General features: G+C 40.2%; 1 protein-coding gene across 1 annotated transcript in view; it reads right to left on the reverse strand.

The window, feature by feature from the left end:
- Positions 1–238: 238 nt before the first annotated feature.
- Positions 239–24,319, reverse strand: part of LOC104917527 (von Willebrand factor A domain-containing protein 8-like) — a 45,321-nt gene continuing 21,240 nt past the window's right edge. Inside the window, exons 5-11 of the mRNA XM_010728877.3 lie at positions 23,187–23,343; positions 19,882–19,990; positions 14,199–14,324; positions 12,340–12,498; positions 3,900–3,998; positions 2,621–2,859; positions 239–708 (exon numbers count right to left, since the gene is read on the reverse strand). Coding sequence (XP_010727179.2) covers positions 600–708; positions 2,621–2,859; positions 3,900–3,998; positions 12,340–12,498; positions 14,199–14,324; positions 19,882–19,990; positions 23,187–23,343 — 998 coding nt within the window. The 3' untranslated portion in view covers positions 239–599. The remainder of the gene's footprint in view (positions 709–2,620; positions 2,860–3,899; positions 3,999–12,339; positions 12,499–14,198; positions 14,325–19,881; positions 19,991–23,186; positions 23,344–24,319) is intronic.

Raw genomic sequence — 24,319 nt, forward strand, 5'->3', positions numbered from 1 at the left:
ATCTGACATCTCTGAGCACCATGCCTGATCAGATAATGAATGTTTACATGTGACAGTCAGTGTTTGCAAACTGCCCCATTGTTCCCAGCCTCCAGTGGTGAAGCCCCAGTGCCCATCAGGACAAGAGAGCAACAGCAGAGGAAGGAAGGGTTTCCTTCCTGATGAGAGCAGCCCTGATTAAATTGGAGATGGAGTTAACTACCCATTCAAACATATACACACAAAACACTGAAACAGATTGTCTGGCTCTGCATTGTATAATATTATCTAATCCCAGAGAACCATGTTAGTAAAACCGTGCCAGATGATGCTTAAGTGCTGGCAATCCATCAGCCAGAGTAATGATCACAAACTGTACTTTATCTTTTGTCCCTCTGGAAGAACATCCACTCTGTTGCCAGCCTGAGGTTTGCCTCAGCCTCACTGCAGTTCCTGGAACACACAAAGTTGGTGGAGCTCTAGTGAAGATTGGGGCTGGTTTGCTGATTGCAGAACAGGATGTATTTTATTAATAGCTGATAGTCCTCAGCTGTAGAGTTTGTATCTTCAGCAGGATTGGATTTCTTCTTTGAATTTCTGCACCATGGCATTGGCGCTGGCTAGGCACTTGACAGCATGGTTGATGTGAAGATCTGCTGTAAAATCTGAGGGATGTCTTTAGTATCCATGGCAATAAAGGAGCGTCCTGCCGGCAGAGTCCTCTGCAGCCTGCAGTGCAGAATGAGGGACAAGACAGAATTACCATTTCCAATTACATCCCCTACTACAAGCCGGAGCTCCTTCAGAAGGAACGTTTTCCTTCTGAATACCTTGCCAACAGATGTCATTTGTGCTGCTCTCACTGTGCAATTAAAGGCTTGGGAAAGCAGCAGTGGGAGGAAGGACTGAATGCAGTTGGGTCACTGATGTCCTTTCAGCAAGACAAGGCTATTTCTAGTTTTTATTCACGTCCTCTTTCTGACATGCATAATGTTTATTTTCATTAAGGTACCAAGTGTCTCGACAAGGTATTAACCCACTCAGTGTTCTGATGGCAGCAGGACACATTCTCCAGAAAGGCAGATATTTACTTACTCTAAATACTCTGGTTAACTCACAGCTTTTTCAATTCAACACATCGAGTGATTCTAAATGCGCTCTTTGTATTTCCTCTTCTAGACCACAGCAGATTAGATGGACAGATATTTCTCTGCAAATATTAGCCTGACACATTCTTATTCACAGCTTAACCTCCCTTAACAAAAAGCTAAACAAGATGTACTTCTCTAAATCCATCTCCCTCATGTCCAGCCAGCAGGCTTGGAAGTGATTTTCTCACTGCTTTTTAAACAGGTTTTAGTTTATGCTCCGCACCATTACTCCAGTGATAAGTTAAGCCAAACTTTTAAAGTGAGTTTTTAAGAAGCTGCTACAAAGAATTTGCTTGTCTTTCCCCCACAGCAGTTACAGGAAGGCTTTGTCTAATTCTGCCCTTACACATACACAGATGCATCTTAGTGACAGCATTGTGTGCATTTTCCATTCCCAGTGAACTCGGCAATTACAAGATCTCTCCTTACACAGCAGGATATGGTCAATGCTTTTTTTTCATTTATTACTAGCAGATGTATAAGGGCATTCTGTAACTGTAATCTGCCAGAATGGTGGTATTTTATAATGCACAATGCAGCTCTGATGCACAGACCTGCAGACTGAGTTAGTGCTGGCAGTGCAGCTGTAACTTTCAAACTCTTTCAAACCTTTGCTGATTGAAACTACATACTGAGGGCCAGTTCCCTCTGAGGCTTGCCTCACTCTCCCCCTGTCAAAAACGTGAACAGAAGCAGAAAGAGCAGTGTTATTATTTGTGGCTGCAGCCTCCTGTTGTGTGTACTGCTCCTCAGTAGATGTGGAACATCAGCTTGAACAGAATTTCCTTATTTTCCTCTGTACCCCATGAGTTTCAAGTAGAATTATGTAGTAGCACTAAGTGCAAGCATATTGGCTCAGACCCTCCAAAGAATTCAGGCCTCTAACACAAGGGGAGTATCTGTGTCAAATTTTTGGAAGTTTTAAAGACCTCTGAACTCCAGCTTTTCTTGCTTATACGACTCCTCCGAGGCCAACATCCATTCACACCTTATACTGGGCACTTACAGAGGAATCACGTCTCTGCCAAGTCCTCCAGGAGGAAAGACTCAGGTGTCCCTTCAGTTGCTCAGAATGCTCTGAACCAGCAGGCCACAAAAGAGGGTTTCGAGAACCCACAAACCAATCTCCTTGATACAAGCTCTGCTTCTTTCATCAAAAACTACAGTGGAGAGCACCAGCGCGGACAACTATACCTACCTTCACTGTATTAAAAGCATCTCAGCACAGCTGAAGCTGGCAGGGCCCTCTGGGTCCCTCTGCTCCAGCCCCTGCCCCAGCAGGGACATCCAGAGCAGGGTGCCCAGGGCCACGTCCAGGTGGCTCTGGGAGATCCCCAAGGAGGAGACTTCACAGCCTCTGGGCAGCCTGTGCCAGTGCTCCACGACCTGTACAGCACAGAAGTGCCTCCTACATGGTGTTTTCTCCTAGCACAGTTTAGCTTTATAATGAATGGAAACAGTTATATTAGGAATATAGTAAAAAAACTTACCTATCTGCCTGGTCTCCTAAAGACCCTATAAATATGGCAAAAGCATTGACTTGTGTGTTGGTAGTCAAGACCTGGGCAAATTTTGATGGTTCAATGCCGTATCGCTCCAGATTTGCATCACTCAAGACGATAACAAAATACTCATCAGCATCCTCCTTGGCAATTTCCCGAATGGCGTGCTCAGTGCCTTCCAAGGTATGATCTCCACTCATGCAGAACTGAGCATGAGCATGCATGACCTGTGTGCACAACATAGCCAAATGCAAATATGTAAGAGGTCTTTATGAATAAACATTTGTTTTGGCACGGAAGGAAGCAAATATTCACTTATGATGTATTAGGGGATGCATGTTCAGAATTATGGGCATTGCATCAGATACCACACAAGATGCAGCTTTTTATACGTAATATGCTGTATTACACAGTGAATCACACACAGACAGAACTAGAGAGCACTCTAAGGAGTGCAAAATACTGTGATAAGCTGCAGTTTGAGTAGCTTTATTGCTATATATTTAAGAAAGAAAAGAGGGCTTAGTTTCTTAATTCTGCTCCCACCTGTTTATAATTTGCACTGGACTTCCAAGTTCTAACAGTTTCATGCTTAGCATCAAATATCTGACTCCTGACAGTGGCAGCGTTTCACAAATGCTGAAACATTTTGTTTGAGGTTTTATGACATAAATACACCGCCTGTGTTGATGAAGCTGCTTCCTACACAGAGGGCCCTTCTAACCCCAAAATTTTAAAAATATTTTTTGAAGGAAGCTCACAGTTAAAATGCATCAAGCTGCCAAAATAGGTAAATCCTGCAATACACTTGATTTTTTTTTTTTTTGCATACTATTGCAGTAAAATGTTGATAAATACACTTATTTTGCAATTGTGATTTACCATGATTTCAGTCTACCATCGATACACTTTCCCACTGCTACTGTGACATATTAATTCCTGAAGGTACACGGCTAAACTAATGACCTGGGATCCCCCCCATGGTTCAAATTATCCATGCTAGTAGCATCCTCATATTCTTTAGGTAGGACTATGTATATCACTGTATAATGTTTGGAACTTCCTATACCCCTTGATAAGCAGTCAAAATGATAAATTTATGACATAGCAGATGAGAATAAGGCATATCTAACCTTCATTATTTTGGCACAATCTCTGAAAGGCTCTGCTTCAGCTTGCTGCTTTCTTATCTGTCTTTTATCTCACTCTTATGCTTTGTAGTCATAAAATCCCCAGTTACCCAGCATAGCTTGTTAGTAGGATTTACCTTAAGAATCTCTAATCTTTGCTTATTGTTCTTGGGAACTTTCCCACTCTCAACCAAGGCGATGTTGTAGCCATCTCCTGAATGTCCAACAATATCATACTGCAAGAAAGAAAACTACATCAGTCATCTGTTAGTCACATGTGGTCTGTGGGTCGCAATGATACAAGATAGATCAGAGGTGATTTCCTTTCAACAAGAAAACTCGAATGCTCTTTACCGCTCACGTTTATGAGCTGCTTAAGGGAACTACTTGCAGTTTCTCACTTTCTCACTGACATGAAAACATGGGAGAGAACCACAAAATAATGGAACATCTACTTATTTCTATGGCCCGTTCTTTACTTCACTCCACCAACTGCAGAGCGGTGATGCATAAGATCAAGACCTTGCTTTCTCACATTGTCCACTCTTTTCTTTTTAAGTAACCATTTTCTTTCTCTTGGGCCCGACAAACAGTGCATTGTTTGAGAGCAGCTCAAATGTCAGATTAATTGTTTTCGCGACCTCATTCTGCTCTGAAAAAAAAAGCACTACCAGCCTTCTTTTTTTGTAAATCAGCATTCCTTATACTTGTGTGTTACTGATTAGAACCACTGCTAACTGTATGTAGAGCAGTGAATTCTAAGAGTCTCTGTACATTTTTGAAGGACAGAGTGTGTACAGCATTCCCTCCAGAAAGAGGCTGCATGTAGAGCTGTGCTAATTCAAATATCTCAATGAACAAACAATGTTATAGTTGGAAGGCTTTTGTTTTACGCGAGAGTTACATGAAAACCAAGACAAGCTGAGTTATGGCAAGGTCCTGCCCTGCCCTTTGTGTTGTGAATGTGGCAATCACCCCAAGGGAGAATTCAGCAGCAGGACAAAAGTGGATTTAAGAGCTGTCTGCACCAAGTGATGGAGCACAGTGCATGGATCCTGAGCCTGGAGAAACCCTCAGTGTCCCACAGCTAGTGTGACCTGCCCCTGGAGCACGGACATGCCTTTTCTTCCCCCTGAACAGCTGGTGCTGAGCTGTCTTTCAGGGAGCTCTTATGCAATATTTTGTCTTTTTGTTACCTTCTATTCAGGCAGTCCTTGGAGGTCCCTGGTAGGTTCACCATCCCTAATTTCCACATAATCATATGGTGAAAGGTCTTGTCCTCAAAGTCATTCTGTCTTTTCTTTCCCATCGAAGACAATTTTAATTGGTTGTGGAAATTAGAGAAACAGCATTCAAAAGCTCTTTCAATTTGTTTCCATATGGCGAATTTACTTAAAAATATATCAAGATTAAAAGAAAGCTATAGCAGCTGTAATATTTCTAAACCTGACATCTCCCTCCGCAAAGCAACACACGTGCCACACACTATAGGTGTACTTCACCCAGGGTCAAACTGTTTCAGTACAGCTTTACATAACTCAGATTTTCTTCCTCTGAAAATCACCGAATCACAGAATGGCCTGGGTTGAAAAAGACCTCAAAGATCATCTTGTTTCAACCCCCCAATATGTGCAGGGTTGCCAACCATCAGACCAGGCTGTCCAGAGCCATATCCAGCCTGGCCTTGAATGTCTCCAGGGATGGGGCATCCACAACCTCCTTGGGCAACTTGTTCCAGTGTGTCACCACAAAAACCTTTATATAATCTAGTTTCCATGTATTCCCACATCATTCTGTTCCATAGGCTCCAGCTCCCGTTCTCAGCTTGTCCATGTCTCGTATTTGCCACCCAGCCTCATGTAAACCTTCCTGTCTGCCACACACTTTCTCTTCAAAATGTCCATCTGCTCGTACATCCTTTCCTCACCATTAACTCTTCAGACTCTCTTTCCTGATGAATATCTACATGGTGTTTCTGTTGTCCCCACACTGGGGTCTTTCCCAGAGAAAAGATAATAGTAAACGAAAAAGCACCAATTTTGAGAAGAATGTTAAGATTACATTCAGCACTCTTTGTAAAGAATACAAGACTAAACCAAGAGCATGGATGAGCACACGGAGCACGCACGTGTATTGTTTTACAACAGTATTGAAATCAGAGGAACTAAATAAAGCACTGGCTCAATGGAGCAGAAAATATACAGCGCTAATGTGGTTCTTATGTAACGTCCACAGATCTTCAGGGTAGGCTCTTAAATTATGAAACCCCGCACATCCTTTGCTGAACAGTTCTTTATCACCTTTAAAATCAACAATGTGATTATGGAAATCCAAGCACTGTCTTTCTCCCTTGCAAAAAGAAGTTTGACTGCTCTACAGTGGGATCCTGTTCAGCATTTCATGGGTCTCATCCCCAAGGTCCTTGTAGTCAGGCAGAGCTAATGGGAACAGGCAGTGCTTTGCTATTTGGGAACACCATTTTGGTTGTTGGCACACCATGATGGGTGGATTTCATCTTGAGAAGGCTGCGTTTGAACTCGGTCTCACAGTCTGTGTGAAAGGGATGGCCCTAACTCTGGATGTGGCTCTGGGCAGCCTGGTTTAGTGGTTGGCGACCCTGCATTTAGCAGAGAGGTTGAAACCAGATGATCTTTGAGGCCCTTCTCAACTCAGGCCATTCTATGATTCTACGATTCCAACTCCTGGTTCAAATCCCATGGATTTACCCCCTCTGCATTCCTGCACAAGGAGGGAATGCAGAACCTGGATACTATAGTGCAAACTATTTCAGGTGTGTACAGCTGTTCACCTGGGAACATCAGGTCCTGCCTGCTCTGACCTCGGCCACCCATTCATTGTTTTTTGTGTGTGCCCATGCATGCGAGTACATATATTTAACAGATGTTATCTGTTTTCTTGTTTCCTTGCCAACAGTTCACTAAGCTGTTTGTGATTTGCTACAGAAGTGCGGTCAGGCAGCAGGGAAGAAGTGCTTTCTCGCTTCCTCCTGGCTGCTGCAGGCTGGGTCAAGTGGAGCCTCCCCAAAAGCAAAGTCAAACCCTACCTTGCCCATGCCGTGCTGTAGTCATCAGCCCTAACTCATGGTGCCCTTCGCACTCCTCTCATCTCCCTGCAAGTCAACTCAGGGACCAGAAGTGGCCAAAAGCTCAATAAGAGCTCTGGGGAGCTGTGAAGTCTGATGAGTATTCATCCAGGCTTTCTTTCTCCTTCTAACTTGTGTTCTAATAAAACAAACCCTTAGTGTTCAGCGCTGTCCTGCTGTGAAAGGACAGCTACAGAGCCCTGGCCAGCTGGGAACCTCAACTACTAAGGGCACATGCATGCTTTCTTAAAACCAGAGGCACTTTCCTTGCACTTGCAATAGGGCCAGAACACAGCTATAGAGAAGCATAGAGAAAGAACCTCTGAGAAACAGAGATCCACTGCAGTTTTCTCATAAATCCCCTTGGAGAATTTACAGGGATAAATTTAAAAGTGAGAGAAGAGCCGTGATATGAGCTTAATAGAACTGAATTTTTTTGTTTGTTTGTTTTGTTTTGTTTTGTTTGTGCAAGCACAGGCTCTCAGGACAAATCTAGCAGCAAAATATTTGTTGCTACAGGGCAGGCTTAACTGAATTAATATATTGTTGTGTACAGTGGCTTGTTTTCTGATAGCCTCAGGTACACTGAGCCAAGAGCTGCTCTGTTCAGCTCTGAGTACCTATCATGTAAACACATTGTTTCTGCAAGTACATTAATTTGACCATTCTTTCTCACTGGTTAAAACAACCCCTCTTCCGTGGGTACATTTTGCACTGAATGGATGGCTGCTGCTGGATAACATGGAAGACTACGTCTTCTGCAGCTGCCGCACTGAAAGGTTTGATTTGTGAAGGCATTTTAAAAAAGGTGAAAGAAGATGCATGCTGGATGTAAAAGGCAGTGGGAATTAGACAGGCCTCTCCTGAAGGGCCACATCTTTACAAATTGATCTCTTCTTTGGACAACATTGAACATTTTTAAAATTTTATTTCAAGTCCTCTGTTTATTATTTAAAGGAAACTATTCTGCCAAGCATGTGAACCATTTTTTCTTTTCCTGAATTAAGAGTAATGAGGTAATTAACAGTAATAAGATATTAGGTAATAACAGTAACATGAAATTATAGGTAAATTCTCCAAATGGAGAATGCTGAACTTGGGGTTACAAAATCTGCATTTTCCCTTTCATACTGCTACAAATGCGATTTCAAGCTTTTCCTACCAGTTATGTAACATGCCATTCATTGAACCACTTACCATTTTCTAAAGGCTTGATAAAATTGCCATTGTGTAATTTACTGCACATGCCTCCTAAATCTGCCATCGTGCGCGTAAATGACAGTAATTAGGGATGATATAGAACCATATGGTTTACATGACAGACATAGCACTCTCCCTGCTTTAACAAAGAATGAGCTGCCCTTCTGTACATTTTCAAATAACTGACATGTACAATGAGGCATACAAAAGACGTCAGAACTTTAGTCCTACAAAGCAACTTGCTTATTATAACTTACAGACAAGTAGGATATGTACCCACACATCTGAAGGGGTCAGGTGCATTTGTAGGAACATATTTAACCTCCACCACTAGCAAGAGATTGGGAACATGGCTTCTATTACCTCAATCACTCCCACTCTTTTCTTTATTAAAGTACTTCAGGGGAAGCGTGGATGAGATGACAACGAAGGGGGGCTTTGAAACATGGCTCTTAATTTAAATGGATTTCCTGACTGTAGGATGAGCCTCCCATGTCCCCCTTGACAAGGAATGATTCACTGCCTGCACTTATGGGAAATGGAAAGAGGCAGTTTGTTCTGTGCGAGCATATAAAGCTGACAAGTACCTGCTGGTACTCTTCTGGCTTTAGCTGCAGATGTCCCTGTTCATTGCAGGGGAGTTGGACGTAGCTGACCTGTGAGGGTTTCTTCCAGCTTAAACAATTCTATGATTCTATAACATCATCACCTCCTTGGGTACAGTCAGATACCCCATATTTACCTTCTCTGGAAAGGATGAGGTTTTCTTTCTCTACCTTCTTTCAGTGACCAATCAGACAGACAATCATCAGTGTTACCAAGGGATACTATGCATGGGGAAAGTTCAGCTGGCAGGATAAATCAACCCGCCTCATACATTCACAACCTTATTTAGTGGAGAACTAAACCAGGTACCAGTAGAAAAGTGATCTTGAACGAAGGCAAAGAACTGGTTTCTAGAGTTTGCACTGTGCTCAGATAATTGGAGTAGGGAATATCACTCTGAAAATCTCCTTTGAATGTTCCACTTAACAAACCTGATGGTTCCCCAGATTCAACACTTGTTATGCAAGAAATCCCTCAAACTCTTTGTTGGTGACAGTGGGATTGAGTGCACCCTCAGCAGGTTTTTGGTTGGCACCAAGTTGAGTGGTGTGGTTGACATGCTAGAGGGAAGCGATGTCATCCAGAGGAATCTTAAATGGCTTAAAGAGGTGGGCTCACATGAAGTGCAAGGTGCTGCATCTAAGTTGAAGCAATGCTAAGAAGAACCACAGCCTGAGCTTGTAGTAGATTTAGATTAAATTTTATGAATAAATTTTTCATTATGAGAGTGGGAGGCACTGGAATAGGTTGTCCAGAGAAGTTGTTAAAGACTGGAGTTGATGGTATTTAAAAAAGATCACTGCACCTTACTCTTTGAAGACCTAATTACATTCATTAGAAACAGAAGAACTGGCATTCTGGTGTTCTGGTTATTCCGGTGTGTATTCTGGTTATTCCAGGTGTAGTAACTGCCATAGCAGACAATACATGAGAAAAGCTATATTTTAGAGCTGGAGAATTTAGAAATGCTATTTATTTTCATCAAAAAATAACACAGGAAGTCCATCAACACATGCCTGGGAGATTTCTGATACGAGTGAATCATGCAATTTTGGTTAAAATCTGCCTAATCATTGGATCACGTAAAGACAGATCTGACAAGTTAATAAACAGCTTGATTTGTACTCATTTCTGGGGGCAATTTCAATGGCCAGTGAAATTTAAGGCCACATCCTGTTTAGTATTCTCATCATCTTCAGGAAGCCTTGTAATATTTGTGTAGATATGCTTCGGTGAATGAAATCCCAATGGGTCAGCAAAGAGAGATATGGAGGAAGAAAAATACTTTTCTTCCCTCGAGCAAAAGCAGCTCTGAGGTTGACAGAGCTCATAGTAAACCTGGCCAGCCCTCAATCAAGCTGCTGTTACTGGCCCACCAAAGTCTTCTCTCAAGTGCAAAGAGCTTTTAAATGAAAGAGAGGTTACTTAGAGCTGACTGAAGTTGAATAGATGAAGAAGTTGCAAACAACGTTTTCTCCTTGCTACATCACTCCTTGCTCAATTTCAAGTAACAAATTAGACTTACAGCTCTCTTGACTCATAGAGATTGTATGGATAACATTGTTTTGTTTTTTGGTTTTTTTTTACTTTTGAAGTGGATGCTCTATGGGTGTTTACAGTGGCATTCCGATGATTTCTGTGTTGTTCTATGTTCTTTTGCTAATTATTTTTAGCATACAATTAACTTTTTAATGGCTAGTGGTCTCTGTGTTCAAAAAACCATGCAACATATTTACAAAGTTTCTTTTCAGAGCCCTAATAGATCACTCAGAATCCAGTGATCACTCAGAGCGCCAGTGGACAGCTTAGAGTTCCTCACTCTGTATTTAAAATCAGGATTGCCTTTTTCTATCTACAGTACTTTACATTTGATAGCTCAAACATCATCTGCCATTTTATTTCCCAGTCACTACTTACTGCCAGGTCTTTTTCTCCCTCTTTTTGCAGTTGGATTTCCCTTTTTTCCTAAATAATGTCATACAAATAGTAACTTCTGTCACTTGACTATACAGCCTCTTTTTCAAATTAGTTACAAACATGCAGAATATCACTGGGACTGGCACAAATTCTAACGCAGTTTCACCAGAGACCTTCCTTTACTTCCTCACTCCGAAAAATGGCCACTTAGAGTTGCCTGTTTTCATTAGGTTAAGCTGTAGTTCATTTCTCTGAGAGCTTTCCCTTTTACCTCTAAAGCAGTTCTATTTCTGTATGAACTGATGGTGAGGGACCTTTTGACAAATGCTTTCGGCTAAGGAGACAGTCAACAAACCTTGCCTGCACATACATATAGATGCTTCAGATACTTCTCTTTTAAAAACCATGTTGACTCCACTCCAAAATATTATAATTATCCATGCGTTCACTACTTTTGTGGAGATCTTGCATTTAATAATACTAATACGCATATCGTTCAGATACTCCTGAATTACCAACTACAATCACTTTGTATAATTGCACTTCCCCTATTAGCATTTGTTACTAACATTGCTGTTGTCAGTAAGCAGGACCTAGACGAGCAGCTGACTCCTTTCCCATTTCCTTCTTAATTACAGTTGAGTTCCTACATAGCCTCTCTAGGCTACTGTACAAACTTACAGCATTTTTTCCTAAATAGGAATGCAAACAGAGGCTCACTCTCTCCCTGCCCATTTTCATGACATTGTCAGGAATTGAATATTTTTGGGAACTCAACCACTGTTTCAGATCTGTTAGAAGTTGGCCAGCACGAGCTTTTACTGAGGAAAGTGGGCTAAAGACATAGTGCTTGTCTCATCTTACAGCCTCTTCTCTTGCAATTGCAAGACTGAATGATCATTTTTAGAAGACATTCTAGGAGGACAACTCTAAATGTTGTGTTCTTCAGAGGAGACTCTATGGAAGAAAAGAAAGCTGTAAGATTATGCTATCAGAGGAACAAGACAAACCTGACTGAATCAATTTGGACTAAGCATTACACTAATCTTCACTTAGAAGATTTTACATTTTGTTTTGATGCATTTTAAGTCTCACGATTGAGATGCTCTTCAGTAAAGACATCTGTATTTTTCCATGAAACACTGAGTTTGTTGAGAATAAATTTGATTGGCTATTTCTGCCATTTTTGAAGTTAAAGAAAAATGCCCGAGACATTGTTTAGGTTTACACAGACAAAAAAGAGCACAAAACTTATTGACATTTCCTTTGCAGGCTGCCATTAAATAACATTCTGGACCCAGTGTCTTTCAGCACAATAAATGGTCTTGCTTTCACAATTGATGGACAAATAAGTTTGGTCTTTCTCCATCACCAAGCACTACTGTCCATACTCTGGGATGAGATGGAAAGGCTGGGCATTTTTGCATGTCTCTAAGCTTATATTTACCTCTGTTCTACAGTCTTAAGCGCTTCTGTTCCAAGAACAAATTAATTGATAAATGCAGAAGGCGGCAGCATATTTCAGCAAAAATTGGAGTCTTAAATTGAATTCTCCCCTGCTGAAGCATGTAATGTTTCTCATCCATTCACTAGCATTATTTTTCAGTTTGCCAGAAACAGATTAGTGCCTTTATTTCCTTGCAAGAATGAATAATGTCCTTTGGCTAGACTGACCGCTGAAACACTTTTTCCACTGTTCTTCCATATAGTCTGTGCAATAACCACAGACCTCCAAGCAAAGCTGTAATTACCTTGAATTTGTGCTCGTAATTCTCAAAAGCTTCCAAGACCATGCAGACTGCCTCCATGGAGCGCTCCAGCCGTCCGTCGACCCCATTAAAACGGTACATGCTTCCAGAAACATCCACCACTAAGCGCAAGCGTTTAGGCTTCTGCTGGGGGCTCCCAGGCTGGCAAGCAAACACAGCAGAAAAGAAAATTACACGACAGATACCTCAATTCATCCTTTCCCTTCACCTTCAATGATTAGAAACAACATAGCTTTAAAAATTCCACACATGCTTGTCAGGAAAATACTTTTTCTGGTCTCATTTGCTATTCTTCTCATTTCAGAAAGAATACTGTCAACTTTTCTCAGTCTGCCAAAGCTCATAACGGAAATGTTCTTCCTTGGCTTACAATACTAACAGAGACCCTTAGAAGAAAATCTAATCTGCTGAGGTTTATAATATTTTAAAAATGTTTGAAATCTTGTTCTGATTAACTACTAGACTTCTATTCATTCTCATTCCCAAACAATTATTTTTTCCTGAAAACAACCAGCATCTGTTTTAACAATTACTGGCACAGTACATTCCAAGGAGAGACTTTATACAGTGTGCACTGACATCAGTCTGGATACAAGTTAGTGGCTATTAAATACGATTTGTCTAAAAACAGCCACATTAAAAAAGATATCTAAAACACTTCTATTAACTCAAAAGAGCTGCCAGCATTTGTATGCTTTACTGTTTCATTATTTTCTCAATGGACTGCTGTACCCTTACAAAAGAGGGGGGCTGAGAGGATCCATTAAATGCTACTCTTTTCTTATAAGCAAAATTTAAAGATGTCTTTTTTTTTTCACTGTTATGACTAACTATACATTAAAACTGAACTGTCTACATTGAGAAAATGAACTTTTGTAAAAAGATCAGAAATGAGGATCCAATCACTTCCCTGCATTGGTCTTTCACATAGGCAAGGATAACTTCTAGGAACTGATCAAAGTAACAGACACCAGGTTTAAGTAGCAGAAAAAACAATACCAAGATTGAACGAAAGGGGAAACCTGTTGTGCAAAAAGATGTTGGACCCATCTACAAAAAAAACCAAACACTTTAATGTCAAAATTTCAAAAAAGATTGCAAAAAGATTATAAAGATTGGAAAAAAAAAAAAACCCTCTCACAATCTGTCATTAAGTATTACTGTTAAATATTTTTTATTAGCCACACACATTCAGGCTGGGTTTTGTTGATCTGATTCAACTGGTTTCATAGTTGTAACCTCATCTCACATAAGGCCTAACCTGAATGTCTTCCAAGGAGTGGCTGAAATGAGACACAGGATAGGCAACTTGATCATACCTCAGTGGCTTTTCCTCACACTTCTTTCTCATCATTGCTTTTATTCTTAAATCTAAGTATCTATGAAAGACAGAATACCTTGCATATCAAGGAAAAATAATAGATTCATACAATGCCTGTTTTTATAAAATTTTCAAGGGTGTTGTGATCTATAATAGCAAAAAAAAAAAAAGTTACATTAGTGAGAAAATCTTTTCCTTCTATTTTTTAGATGAACAAGCAGTTTTCTGATAATCACCTTCAGCTCATGAAAATATAAAACAAGGGCATTAAACCAGTTGCACTGGATCAAAGCAAAGGACTGCTTAGATCGGCATCTCTCTGAGGGTGGCCAACAGCAAATGCATGGAAGATTATAGGAAGAGGTGAAGCAAATCTTCCATTTTGAGGCTGTCTCAGCAAATTCCTGAGCCAGAGATTGTTTTTCTGAGTTTCTCATCTCTATACCAGTACAGCCACTAAGAAATCATCAAATCCATTAGGCCCTCCCCCACTTTTCCCTGCTACTTGTTGGATACTTACTTGCGGCTCAAGCTCTCCCCGTCGTTTATAAATGGCTTTTTCTCCTGTCAGCCCATCAATGATTTTGGTATCATCTAGTTCTCCAACAGCTTGGTGTCTCATCCATTGTCTTTCCTTACCCTTGGCCTACAACAGAAAAAAAAGCAAACCTTAATTCACTCAGTGATTTGAAGGTAATTTAAGACCTACTGTATGTGTCAGGCGTATGAACTTCCTTTGTTGTTACGTGGTATTTTTGGCAAAAGCCAATGAAACCTGAACACATTTTCATTGCTCCTTTCCTCTCTTTCTATGAAAGAAAAGTCAATACTGACAAAGAATACATTCCCTGTAATTTTGCCCTCCTTAACGTCTTCTGATATGTGGGAGTTTACCCGTGGACTGTGGAAATATTAACCTTTTTTCTTGCAAATGTGCTGGAAATTTGAATAACAAGTCTGTGCCAAACTGTATACAATCAGAGGGACAAGCTTAACTGGCAATTTATTTCACACTCTCCATTCAAGTAACACAAGAAAAAAAAGGTGGCAGACTTCAAGGTACAACTAAGCTGCATTAAGCTTATGTAGTAGTAAGTGGTTTCTTTTAAACCAACATTTGTAATACATTATTTTTCTATTTTAGAATAAAAACCTTGAAAATTGTGATACTCAAGAGATATTTCAATTAATTTTTTTTTTTTCAGTTTACTTGAAAGAACATCAGTTACTTACAACCTGCTTGTTGGAAATGCCTAACTTCATTAAAGGAACTTCAGTATGTATAAACAAGCACAGAAGATTAGAGATTCAAATATTTCAGATTAAAAAAAATCTAATTAAGAATACCTTAAATGGATAGCTTCATCATAGTCCTCATGTCATAAGATCATCTAAAGATGGCAAAGAGTACATATATGTGTTTTAAGCCTTATTTCATTTCTGCTCAAATGTTCAGTTTGAAGTTGTTCATCCCTGTAGTAAGGCCAGCCTGGAGATACGATTTTAAATTTATATACGTATAATGCATTTGCATGCTCAGCAAAATTGCTGGTTAGCAGCTGGAGGTAAATCAAATATCCAGCAGGACACAAACTGCCTGAGACACTGGATCTCAGGAATGAAAATCAGTTGCTCTTTGAGAAGCAGGAAGTGTTACATTACAAATCCCAAGCAAACGGCAGGCCTGGGATTTGAGAGAACAAATCATTGCAATTTTGTACAGTCTGAGCAGTAAGATGATGGTTTCCTAAGGCTAAGAGAATCTTTGAAATTGCTTTGGTCAAAATTTATGAGGTTTTTCTTTTTAGTGCATATGGAAAAAGGCGTTTTGGATTACTGCCTATTGCCAATAGCTATTCAAAAGTAATGGACTGGTTATCTATGAAAATAAGTGTGCAGAAATAACACAAAGTCACAGGGAAAATGTTTTGATTAATTCATTTTACAGCATCGAGTTAGCATAGCTGTGACAAGCACAGGTCTTTTTAGTTAGGTTATGTCAAAAGCTTTACAGATTCTTGCAATACATGGAAACCTCAGCCTCTTAGTAAATCACATGAGACTAAAGGGTAAAAGATTTCTTAAGTTATGAATTCAATCAGTTGTTCTCTCTGATAGATTTCAGTGGTGCTATGGCTAGCTCTAACCAAGTTCTGCAGTGGGGCATCCAGGAATTTGTTTCTACCCTAGCTTCGTAGTCTCCACTATCATTAACTATCCTTGGGACAAAGTTTGAAATCCCCTCTTCCATAGGCTTATTGATTCCTTTGTTGCCCTGGGAATTGTGTAACACTGCAAGAAGAGACCTGTAAATTCATAGAATCATATCACAAAATCATAGAATGGCTTGGGTTGGAAGTGACCTTAAGAATCATCAAGCTCCAACTTCCCTGCCGCAGGCAGGGCCAGCAACCTGATTCTAGATGACCCTTCCATGCTCCACTGAATTGTCACACCACAGGTGTTTTCCTGCTGTGAAAACCACAGTAGGATAACAGATGGCAAATTTCAACTCCCCAACTAATGATTAAAGAAGTGCTCCAACAGACAACGTGTTCAGTGAGCAGAGCCTGTCTAAAGTGAATCATGACACTTCCAGGATGATGTAGATGAAATGATTTTGTTCCTAATAATCTTAGCCACCACCATACTGGGAGACAGACACAGCCTTAAGACTTCCTGAGGTCTTTAGCTTTGTCGAATGTTTGTTATTTGCTTCCTTTCAGTAGACAGGAGGGAGAAACAACAGAAGATTATAAAGGTTCACTTAGATGAGGAAATTCTTAACTAGTCTCACTACAGTTTTCATTGAAAAAGATTTAGCTTTGGGGCTATTTGGTGTTCAAGGAACAGCAGAGTGGGAAGAATATACTTTTTAATGATGACCATAATTAAAAATCCATGACTGCTTACCACATTATAAAGCTTATGCAATGTTCAGCTGATGAAAAAAAAAAGAGCTGAAATGTTATTAGAGGAACACAGAGTTTACATTCTTCTCCTAATACAGGAAAGGATGCTGACAAAATCCGACTTAAAATCTTACCCAAATAATACTAAAATTATTTAGACTACTTAGCATCGGCCTATTCAGTGCAGAATTTAGAGAAGGGCCACTAAGATGATCAGAGGGCTGGAGCATCTCTCCTATGAAGAAAGGCTGACGGAACTTGGCTTGTTTAGCTTGGAGAAGAGAAGGCCCCAGGGAGACCTCACTGTGGCTTTCTAGTTCTTGAAGAGAGCATATGAACAGGAGGGGGAATGGCTGTTTACAAGGATGGATAGTGATAGGACAAGGGGGAATGGTTTTAAACTGAGACAGGGGAGGTTTAGGTTAGATGTTAGGAGAAAGTTTTTCACACAGAGGGTGGTGACACACTGGAACAGGTTTCAAGGAAGTTGTGGATGCCCCATCCCTGGAGGCATTCAAGGCCAGGCTGGATGTGGCTCTGGGCAGCCTGGTCTGGTGGTTGGTGACCCTGCACATAGCAGGGGGGTTGAAACTAGATGATCATTGTGGTCCTTTTCGACCCAGGCCATTCTATGTTTCTTTGATTCTATGAACTTCTAAGCATTTCTTGACAGAAAAAAAAAAACTTCTTCTTAAGTATTTGTGTTATAAAATGCACACACATATTGCAGGTAAATTTCAAAGTAATTTCAATATGTAATTTTCATAAATTTAAACAAATGACATGAATATTTATGCTTGAAGGATAAAAACAGTCTGCTTTTCTAGAAAGGACAAACAGTCCATTACGACTGCAACACACTGCCACCACTGCAATAATTCTTCTCACTGAAAGATATCAAAGGCATATTTTGAAGAAATTTTACAAAATATAACCACGTTATATGTCTGTAATTAACACAGAAAAAGCTGCACATATGAAATGCTTGCATTTAAATATGTAATGCTATAAGGTTGTATGAAATACTCCCAGTTGTGGTCTGCATTTGTTTCTGGGAAAACTTTGTGTGTGCGTTCCCAGAAAAACATAGTTGTTGAAAGCAGAAAACTACTACTAACAAGGCATGGAGTTTTTCCCACTGTCAGCCCTCCCAGTATCACCATACTGCCACTGCTTTTGCTGTTATGACCTGACAATTCCCACACAGTCCAAATCAGTCATCCCCATTAGGTTCTGTGACTCAGACCCAGGTTTGCCCATTTCAAGTGTAAGTGCATAAAGGATGCTCAGAAGCTACAAGGTCAGTTGCTCCAAACTCCCCCTGTAATTAATAAAAAGAGAAGTACTTCCAGAGGGCAAGTAATCTAAAATCTCAGGTCTTTCTGAGTCTCTGATCAATCATAAGTTATTAAATTTCGACTTCAGATGTATAAGCCTTATACAGAGGCTGGTCAACACTAGGAGAGAGAAGAAAGCTCATCATTGACTGGACTCTGGAGTTCAGGCCTTGCTACTTCTAGAGAAGATCAAGAACAACTTGTAATGCCTCACTAATTTTGTTCAAATCATTGACAAAGATTAGCAAGTTACATAAAGTAAAATGAACGATGAAATTACATTCTCAGACAATATTTATGCATTACTTCCAACTTGCTGCTGCTACTGATTTTTGAGGCATCAACAACTGCACCAGGATTCCAGGCTTCACATCCTTGGGATGTAAAATTTAATTGAAGGAACACATTTTTAAAAACAAACCCACAAAACCCCAAGAGCAATTAAAAGGCATATGTTGAAAAGGAAATCCAGGTGAATTGAGTGTGGACAATATATTTTCATTACAAGAACATAGAAAGTTCAAAACAAGGCAAACTCAAACATTTTTAGCTTTTTAAAAAGCTAAAAGTGTTCTCTAATGAAAAAATGAAACATGAAATATTCTTGGATTCTAAGTAACTCTTGTTATCATCTGCCCTCATTTTCCTAGTGGATCTTCTAATAAAATATCTACCACAATGTGTATAAAGTTCAAATTTGCTTTCAATATTGTTTTTATTCTAATAGCTAGCTTTTCTGAACTCAGCAAGTTTGTTTTTTTTCATAACACAGTAAGTTTATCATCTCCGTGGTTAGCTGTTATGAATTTGCCCACGATGCTGGCAGTCTCATAAAATACCAAAGCTTATAAGTGTTTGCCTTGATATTAAAATGACTTTTTTAACAAAGTCACAGGATATGTCTCCTTATATTAAAATTCATTCTATTTTGACTATGATTAATGTGACCCCTGAATATAACAATTCTGGCCCCAAGGAATAGATAAGGGAGATTTTAAAAAGACTTTAAACTGAAGATTCTTTTATTCACTTCTTGCTATAAACCATGCTTCAAAATGCATATCTGACACAAACACAGTAAAAACAAGCACTTGGATAAAAACAATGCAGGAAAAACTGAGATTTATACCTACAACTTTTCAACAGAACCCTCTCTTTATGAATCAAAAGCATAAGTCCTGAGCTGAAATACATACTGAGTGCCTATATGAATCAAAGTGTATTACTACAAGACCATTCTAAATGACCACTATATGAGGAGGTATCTGAGCCTTCAACAGAAATGCTTTTAATCAGAGAGATGTCTTATAAGGAATAAATTTATTTTTCTTTCATTTTCAATGACTATCAAGTTCTTCCTTGAAATAGTGCACTTTTTATTTTAATTACACTGTAGGTGAACACTAGCATTAATAAAACCTCAAGCAACTATGGAACTAATTAACAGAAGAAAAGTAAAGTGGTATATTTGGTTAGCTTCCACTTAGTGACTGGAGCCACGCCTATTTTAATTAGTCAGGCTCAAAATAAATCCTGAGGAAGAATTGTTTTCAGGTGCACGGGCAGCAAAGCTGTCAAGTCTTTTAACACACATAGTATTTCCATGTTTAAAAGTCTTTTAGACAGAGGGCAAAGAGAAAGACTGTGATCTACACACCATCACATACTCTTTTAATAACATATAATATTTTCTTTCACAAAACTGTGCTCCTGAATAAGTAATCTCTGCAAGCTGTGTGATGGGAGTAATGTAACTTGTAAAGATGAGCACTGAGATCCACTTAAAAGCTGCCTTTGAAATAGTAATACAAGACTGTTTTTCCTAAACACGATTATAACCTGAATCTGCTTTTAACTCTCAAATGTATCAGATGGTAACAACATTAGCAGGACAGTATTTTAAGGAAAGTGTAACGAGCTCACCATGATCCTTTATCAGCGAATCTAAGATTACCTGCAGATTGTCTAAGATGATGCGGAGCGACTGAACCTGACGTCGTACTGCTCCAGAGAATCTTTCATAGGTAGATGCATCATACTCACTCATCTGAATCTCTTTCAATCTAGAGCAAAGAACAGGGAGCTCAGAACAGCTTTAGAAACAACCACATCATCCTTTAGTATATATAAATTAGAAGCATGGTAACACGTAAATTGAGACCGCAGTGATCACAAACAAGAGGCAAATCAAAGAATTGGCCTTTGTGAATTGTTCAAAAGATCACCAGTGTCTACAAGGATTGCCTCACATCAAAACCTACTAAAATTACTCATCCCTTGGCTCTCTCCTAATCTGCTTTAAAGTTTGGGAAGTGAATCAGATGTTCTGAAAACTGTGATTGAATTTTATTGGCTTAGGTGTTGCTATATGTACATACACGAGTGCCTATCCATTACTTCACTGTCGGAGTATTTTAAGCGTATCGCGATCCACGCTCTAACACAAAGGTTAAGACATACTCTCAAATCTGTTGCTGAAGATTTACAGCCAGTCACTGTGTCTCCAATGTCTATCTTGGTGTTTCATAAAATGAGGAAATCTTGAAACAAAGGAGCTTTAAATGTATGTCAGTAAAAATGTGCTCCCCTACAAAAAATGAGTCACGTCACTGAACTCTCTTCTGTCCAGACATATATAACAAAGATCAACATCTGCACTATAAAAACTAATACAAGCACCTTCCATAAGTTGTACCTCCACTTAAAAGTTCTTTACTCTTCTCAACATCATATCTGAGCAGATAGTCTTAAGATGGTGAAACTCACAATTGGAACATAATTACAGGGGTCTAACAGTGAAGCATGAGCTGAGGGATAGATGAGTACGCTGGATTTATGCACTGCTCAATATTTTCAGTAACTCAGATTCATGCAGTGAGGCTGCAATCTTATATCTGCCCATCCAACCATCCTGACTGGATTCAGCTAAAATGTATGACCTATCCAGTATGGGTTGACAGTCAGACTAGATGATCTTAGTGACCTATTCCAACCTTTATTCCAACCTCCACTCTACTGAAATGGGGTAATTCAAAATGCTTTCCACTAGCAGTATCATCTAGCTGGGAAAGCAATCAAAAGCATTCGGATTAAAATTCTCCCTTCCAGACAATAACATATAAACAAAACAGTAAAATTCGCAGATCCCTTCATTTTTCTTTTGTCTAAGGTCTCCAACCTTTCTATTCCTAACTTTCATCTCTTAGTTCCCACAGCTACCCAAGTGGTATAGAATAATAATCCACGTCAAATGTCGTTTCAGAACAGACTACATCTATTGCTGGTGCATGGTAGTTTACTGGTTTTAGCAGGATATGAATTGTTATCTCATGTGCAGACACTCAGATTATACAGGACTGAGCTGCACTGCTTCCACAACATGCAGCACTACCTAGGAATTTCCCCCCATCATGAACTTTGTAGAGCATCATAGAGCATCGAAGCATGCCATGGTTGCATACACATAAATAGACATACACTATCTAAGAGCTATTTCTATTATGGAAAAACTGAAAGGGAATTTTGCAGAATGGAGACATAGAAAGATGGTTAAAAGTACTCTTCCTTTGCACACCCCATAGAACACCAGTAAAAAAAGACAGACAAAACAAGCCATGCCTTCCCCCTGAGAGCAAGCCCTGAACTGATTATTTTTAATTTAAATATCTGGATGTTGCTTGTGTAAATTAAGTAGCTATTGAAAAGTATTTTTCTTTTCTGAACCTCTTCCTGTGAAGTTCTGATATAATCAGTACACTTTCCGTGTCTTTATTAATCACTAATGCTCTAATGAATACATTAAATGCTTGAGGAAATCTAGTAATAAAAAAAAGATTAAAACAGAAACTTGATCTGAATGCAGTAGATAAATTTAAATACTGTGGTTCCCATACAGAGTGTGCTTTGTGCTAAAACATCTATATTTACACAGTAGTTGAAGCAAATGGCAGTCTCCTTTCCTGTTACTTTTAGCACCCAGATATGCCCCCTTGATTAGGAGTCACTGTTAATGGTGACAAAATATGAAATGACAAAGCCGCTTCTAAATTTATTCACTCCAATGTTTTAATCTCCCCAGTACTCTACTTTCAGGCAGACATTCACACAGTAGAATGGCTAGAGTTGAAACATAAAGCTCATTTGGTATGACTGTCAGTGCACTTAGCTATTTTTATGATGGGTACGAGAGTCTGACTTGAAATTTCAGTTGGTGAAAGAAATCTGAACCTCTGTGCATATTTAGAAATACTCTCTTCAGATCATAGATCATAGAGTCACAGAATGGCCTGGGTTGAAAAGGACCATAATGATCATCTAGTATCAACCCCCCTGCTATGTGCAGGGTCACCAACCACCAGACCAGGCTGCCCAGAGCCACATCCAGCCTGGCCTTGAATGCCTTCAAGGACATAGCATCCACAACCTCTTTGGGCAACCTGTTCCAGTGCGTCACCACCCTCTGTGTGAAAAACAGAAGTTAACAGAAGTTCACAGAAATTCACAGAATCACTAAGGTTGGAAAAGACCTACAAGATCATCCAGTCCAACCATCCACCTATCACCAATAGTTCTCACTAAACCATGTCCCTCAACACAAAATCCAAACGTTCCTTGAACACCTCCAGGGTTGGTCACTCCATCACCTCCCTGGGCAGCCCATTCCAGTGCCTGACCATTCTTTCAGAGAAGTAGTATTTCCTAATGTCCAGCCTAAATCTCCCCTAGTGCAGCTTGAAGCCATTCCCTCTAGTTCTATCACTAATGACATGAGAGAAGAGGCCAACCCCCAACTCACTACAACCTCCCTTCAGGTAGTCACAGAGAGCAATGAGGTCTCCCCTGAGCCTTCTCTTCTCCAGACTGAACATTCCCAGCTCCCTCAGCCTCTCCTCATATGGCCTGTGTTCCAGACCCCTCACCAGCTTTGTTGCCCTTCTTTGAACCCGCTCCAGGGCCTCAATGTCTTTCTTGCAGTGAGGGGCCCAAAACTGGTCACAGTACTCGAGGTGCGGCCTCACCAGAGCCTAGTACAGGGGGACAATCACTTCCCTGTTCCTGCTGGCAACACTGTTCCTGATGCAAGCCAAGATGCCATTGGCCTTCTTGGCCACCTGGGCACACGCCTGGCTCATGTTCAGCCAAGCATCAACCAACACTCCCAGGTCCATTTCCTCAACTTCCTTCTAATATCTAACCTACTCAGTTAGTAAGTGAAGTTAATAAAGACAATTGTTGTTTTTTGTTTTTCCTTAACATTACCTCTGTTTAAAGGCTTTTTCACCCATCTCTCGAGCAGCTCTCTTAACTTCCTCAGGAACAGCATCCTTTTCAGCTTGAGATACTTGGTAAACCTTATGGCCAGCATCCAGACGATATGGCCCACCCTTGCCTCCTAGCCCAGCAGTGTCTCTCCCACCTAGAATGGTTGAAATAAAAAAAAGAATGAAAGAATATGCATTCAATAATAAATAAGAAAATATTTTCCTTAGAGCTTCCATTGTCATATCTACAGATGATATTCAGAAAAATTTCCCAATTCTGAAAATAAATATTTATTGCCAACAACATTCAAAACCAAATAGTTATCATGGTACAGGAAACCCCAATGGAATACTTGTGTCTATAGTACTCTGAGAACAGATTAGTAACAGCGATCACCATGTATAAAGAGAACTGTAAATTAAGTGTAGAACATACACTCAAAGCTCTCTGTCCTTAAAACAATTTAAGGTGAAAGGTGAAAATCACAGAATTGTAGGGGTTGGAAGGGACCTCTAGAGATCATTGAGACCAACCCCCCTGCCAAAGCAGGTTCCCTACACCAGGTCACACAGGTAGGCATCCAGGCGAGACTTGAATATCTCCAGAGAAGGAGACTCCACAACCTCCCTGGGCAGCCTGTTCCAGTGCTCCGTCACCCTCACCGTAAAGAAGTTCTTACGCACATTCGTGCGAAACTTCCTATGCTGCAGCTTATGTCTGTTTCCCCTCGTCCTCTCTCCACGTACCACTGAAAAGAGACTGGCCTCACCGCTATGGCTGCCACACCTCAGATATTTATAAACCTGGATCAGGTCCCCTCTCAGTCGTCTTTTCTCAAGGCTAAATAGACCCAGTTCACTTAGCCTTTCTTCATAGGGGAGATGCTCCAGGCCCTTCACCATCTTTGTGGCCCTCCACTGGACTCTTTCCAAGAGATCCCTGTCTTTCTTTACTGGGGAGCCCAGAACTGGACACAGTACTCCAGAAGAGGCCTTACCAGGGCAGAGTAGAGGGGGAGGATCACCTCCCTCGACCTACTGGTCACGCTCTTCTTAATGCACCCCAGAATGCCATTGGCCTTTTTGGCCACGAGGGCACACTGCTGGCTCATGGCCAACCTGTCGTCCACC

This window comes from Meleagris gallopavo, chromosome 1 (genome assembly GCF_000146605.3).
Source record: "Meleagris gallopavo isolate NT-WF06-2002-E0010 breed Aviagen turkey brand Nicholas breeding stock chromosome 1, Turkey_5.1, whole genome shotgun sequence".
Lineage (NCBI taxonomy): Eukaryota > Metazoa > Chordata > Aves > Galliformes > Phasianidae > Meleagris > Meleagris gallopavo.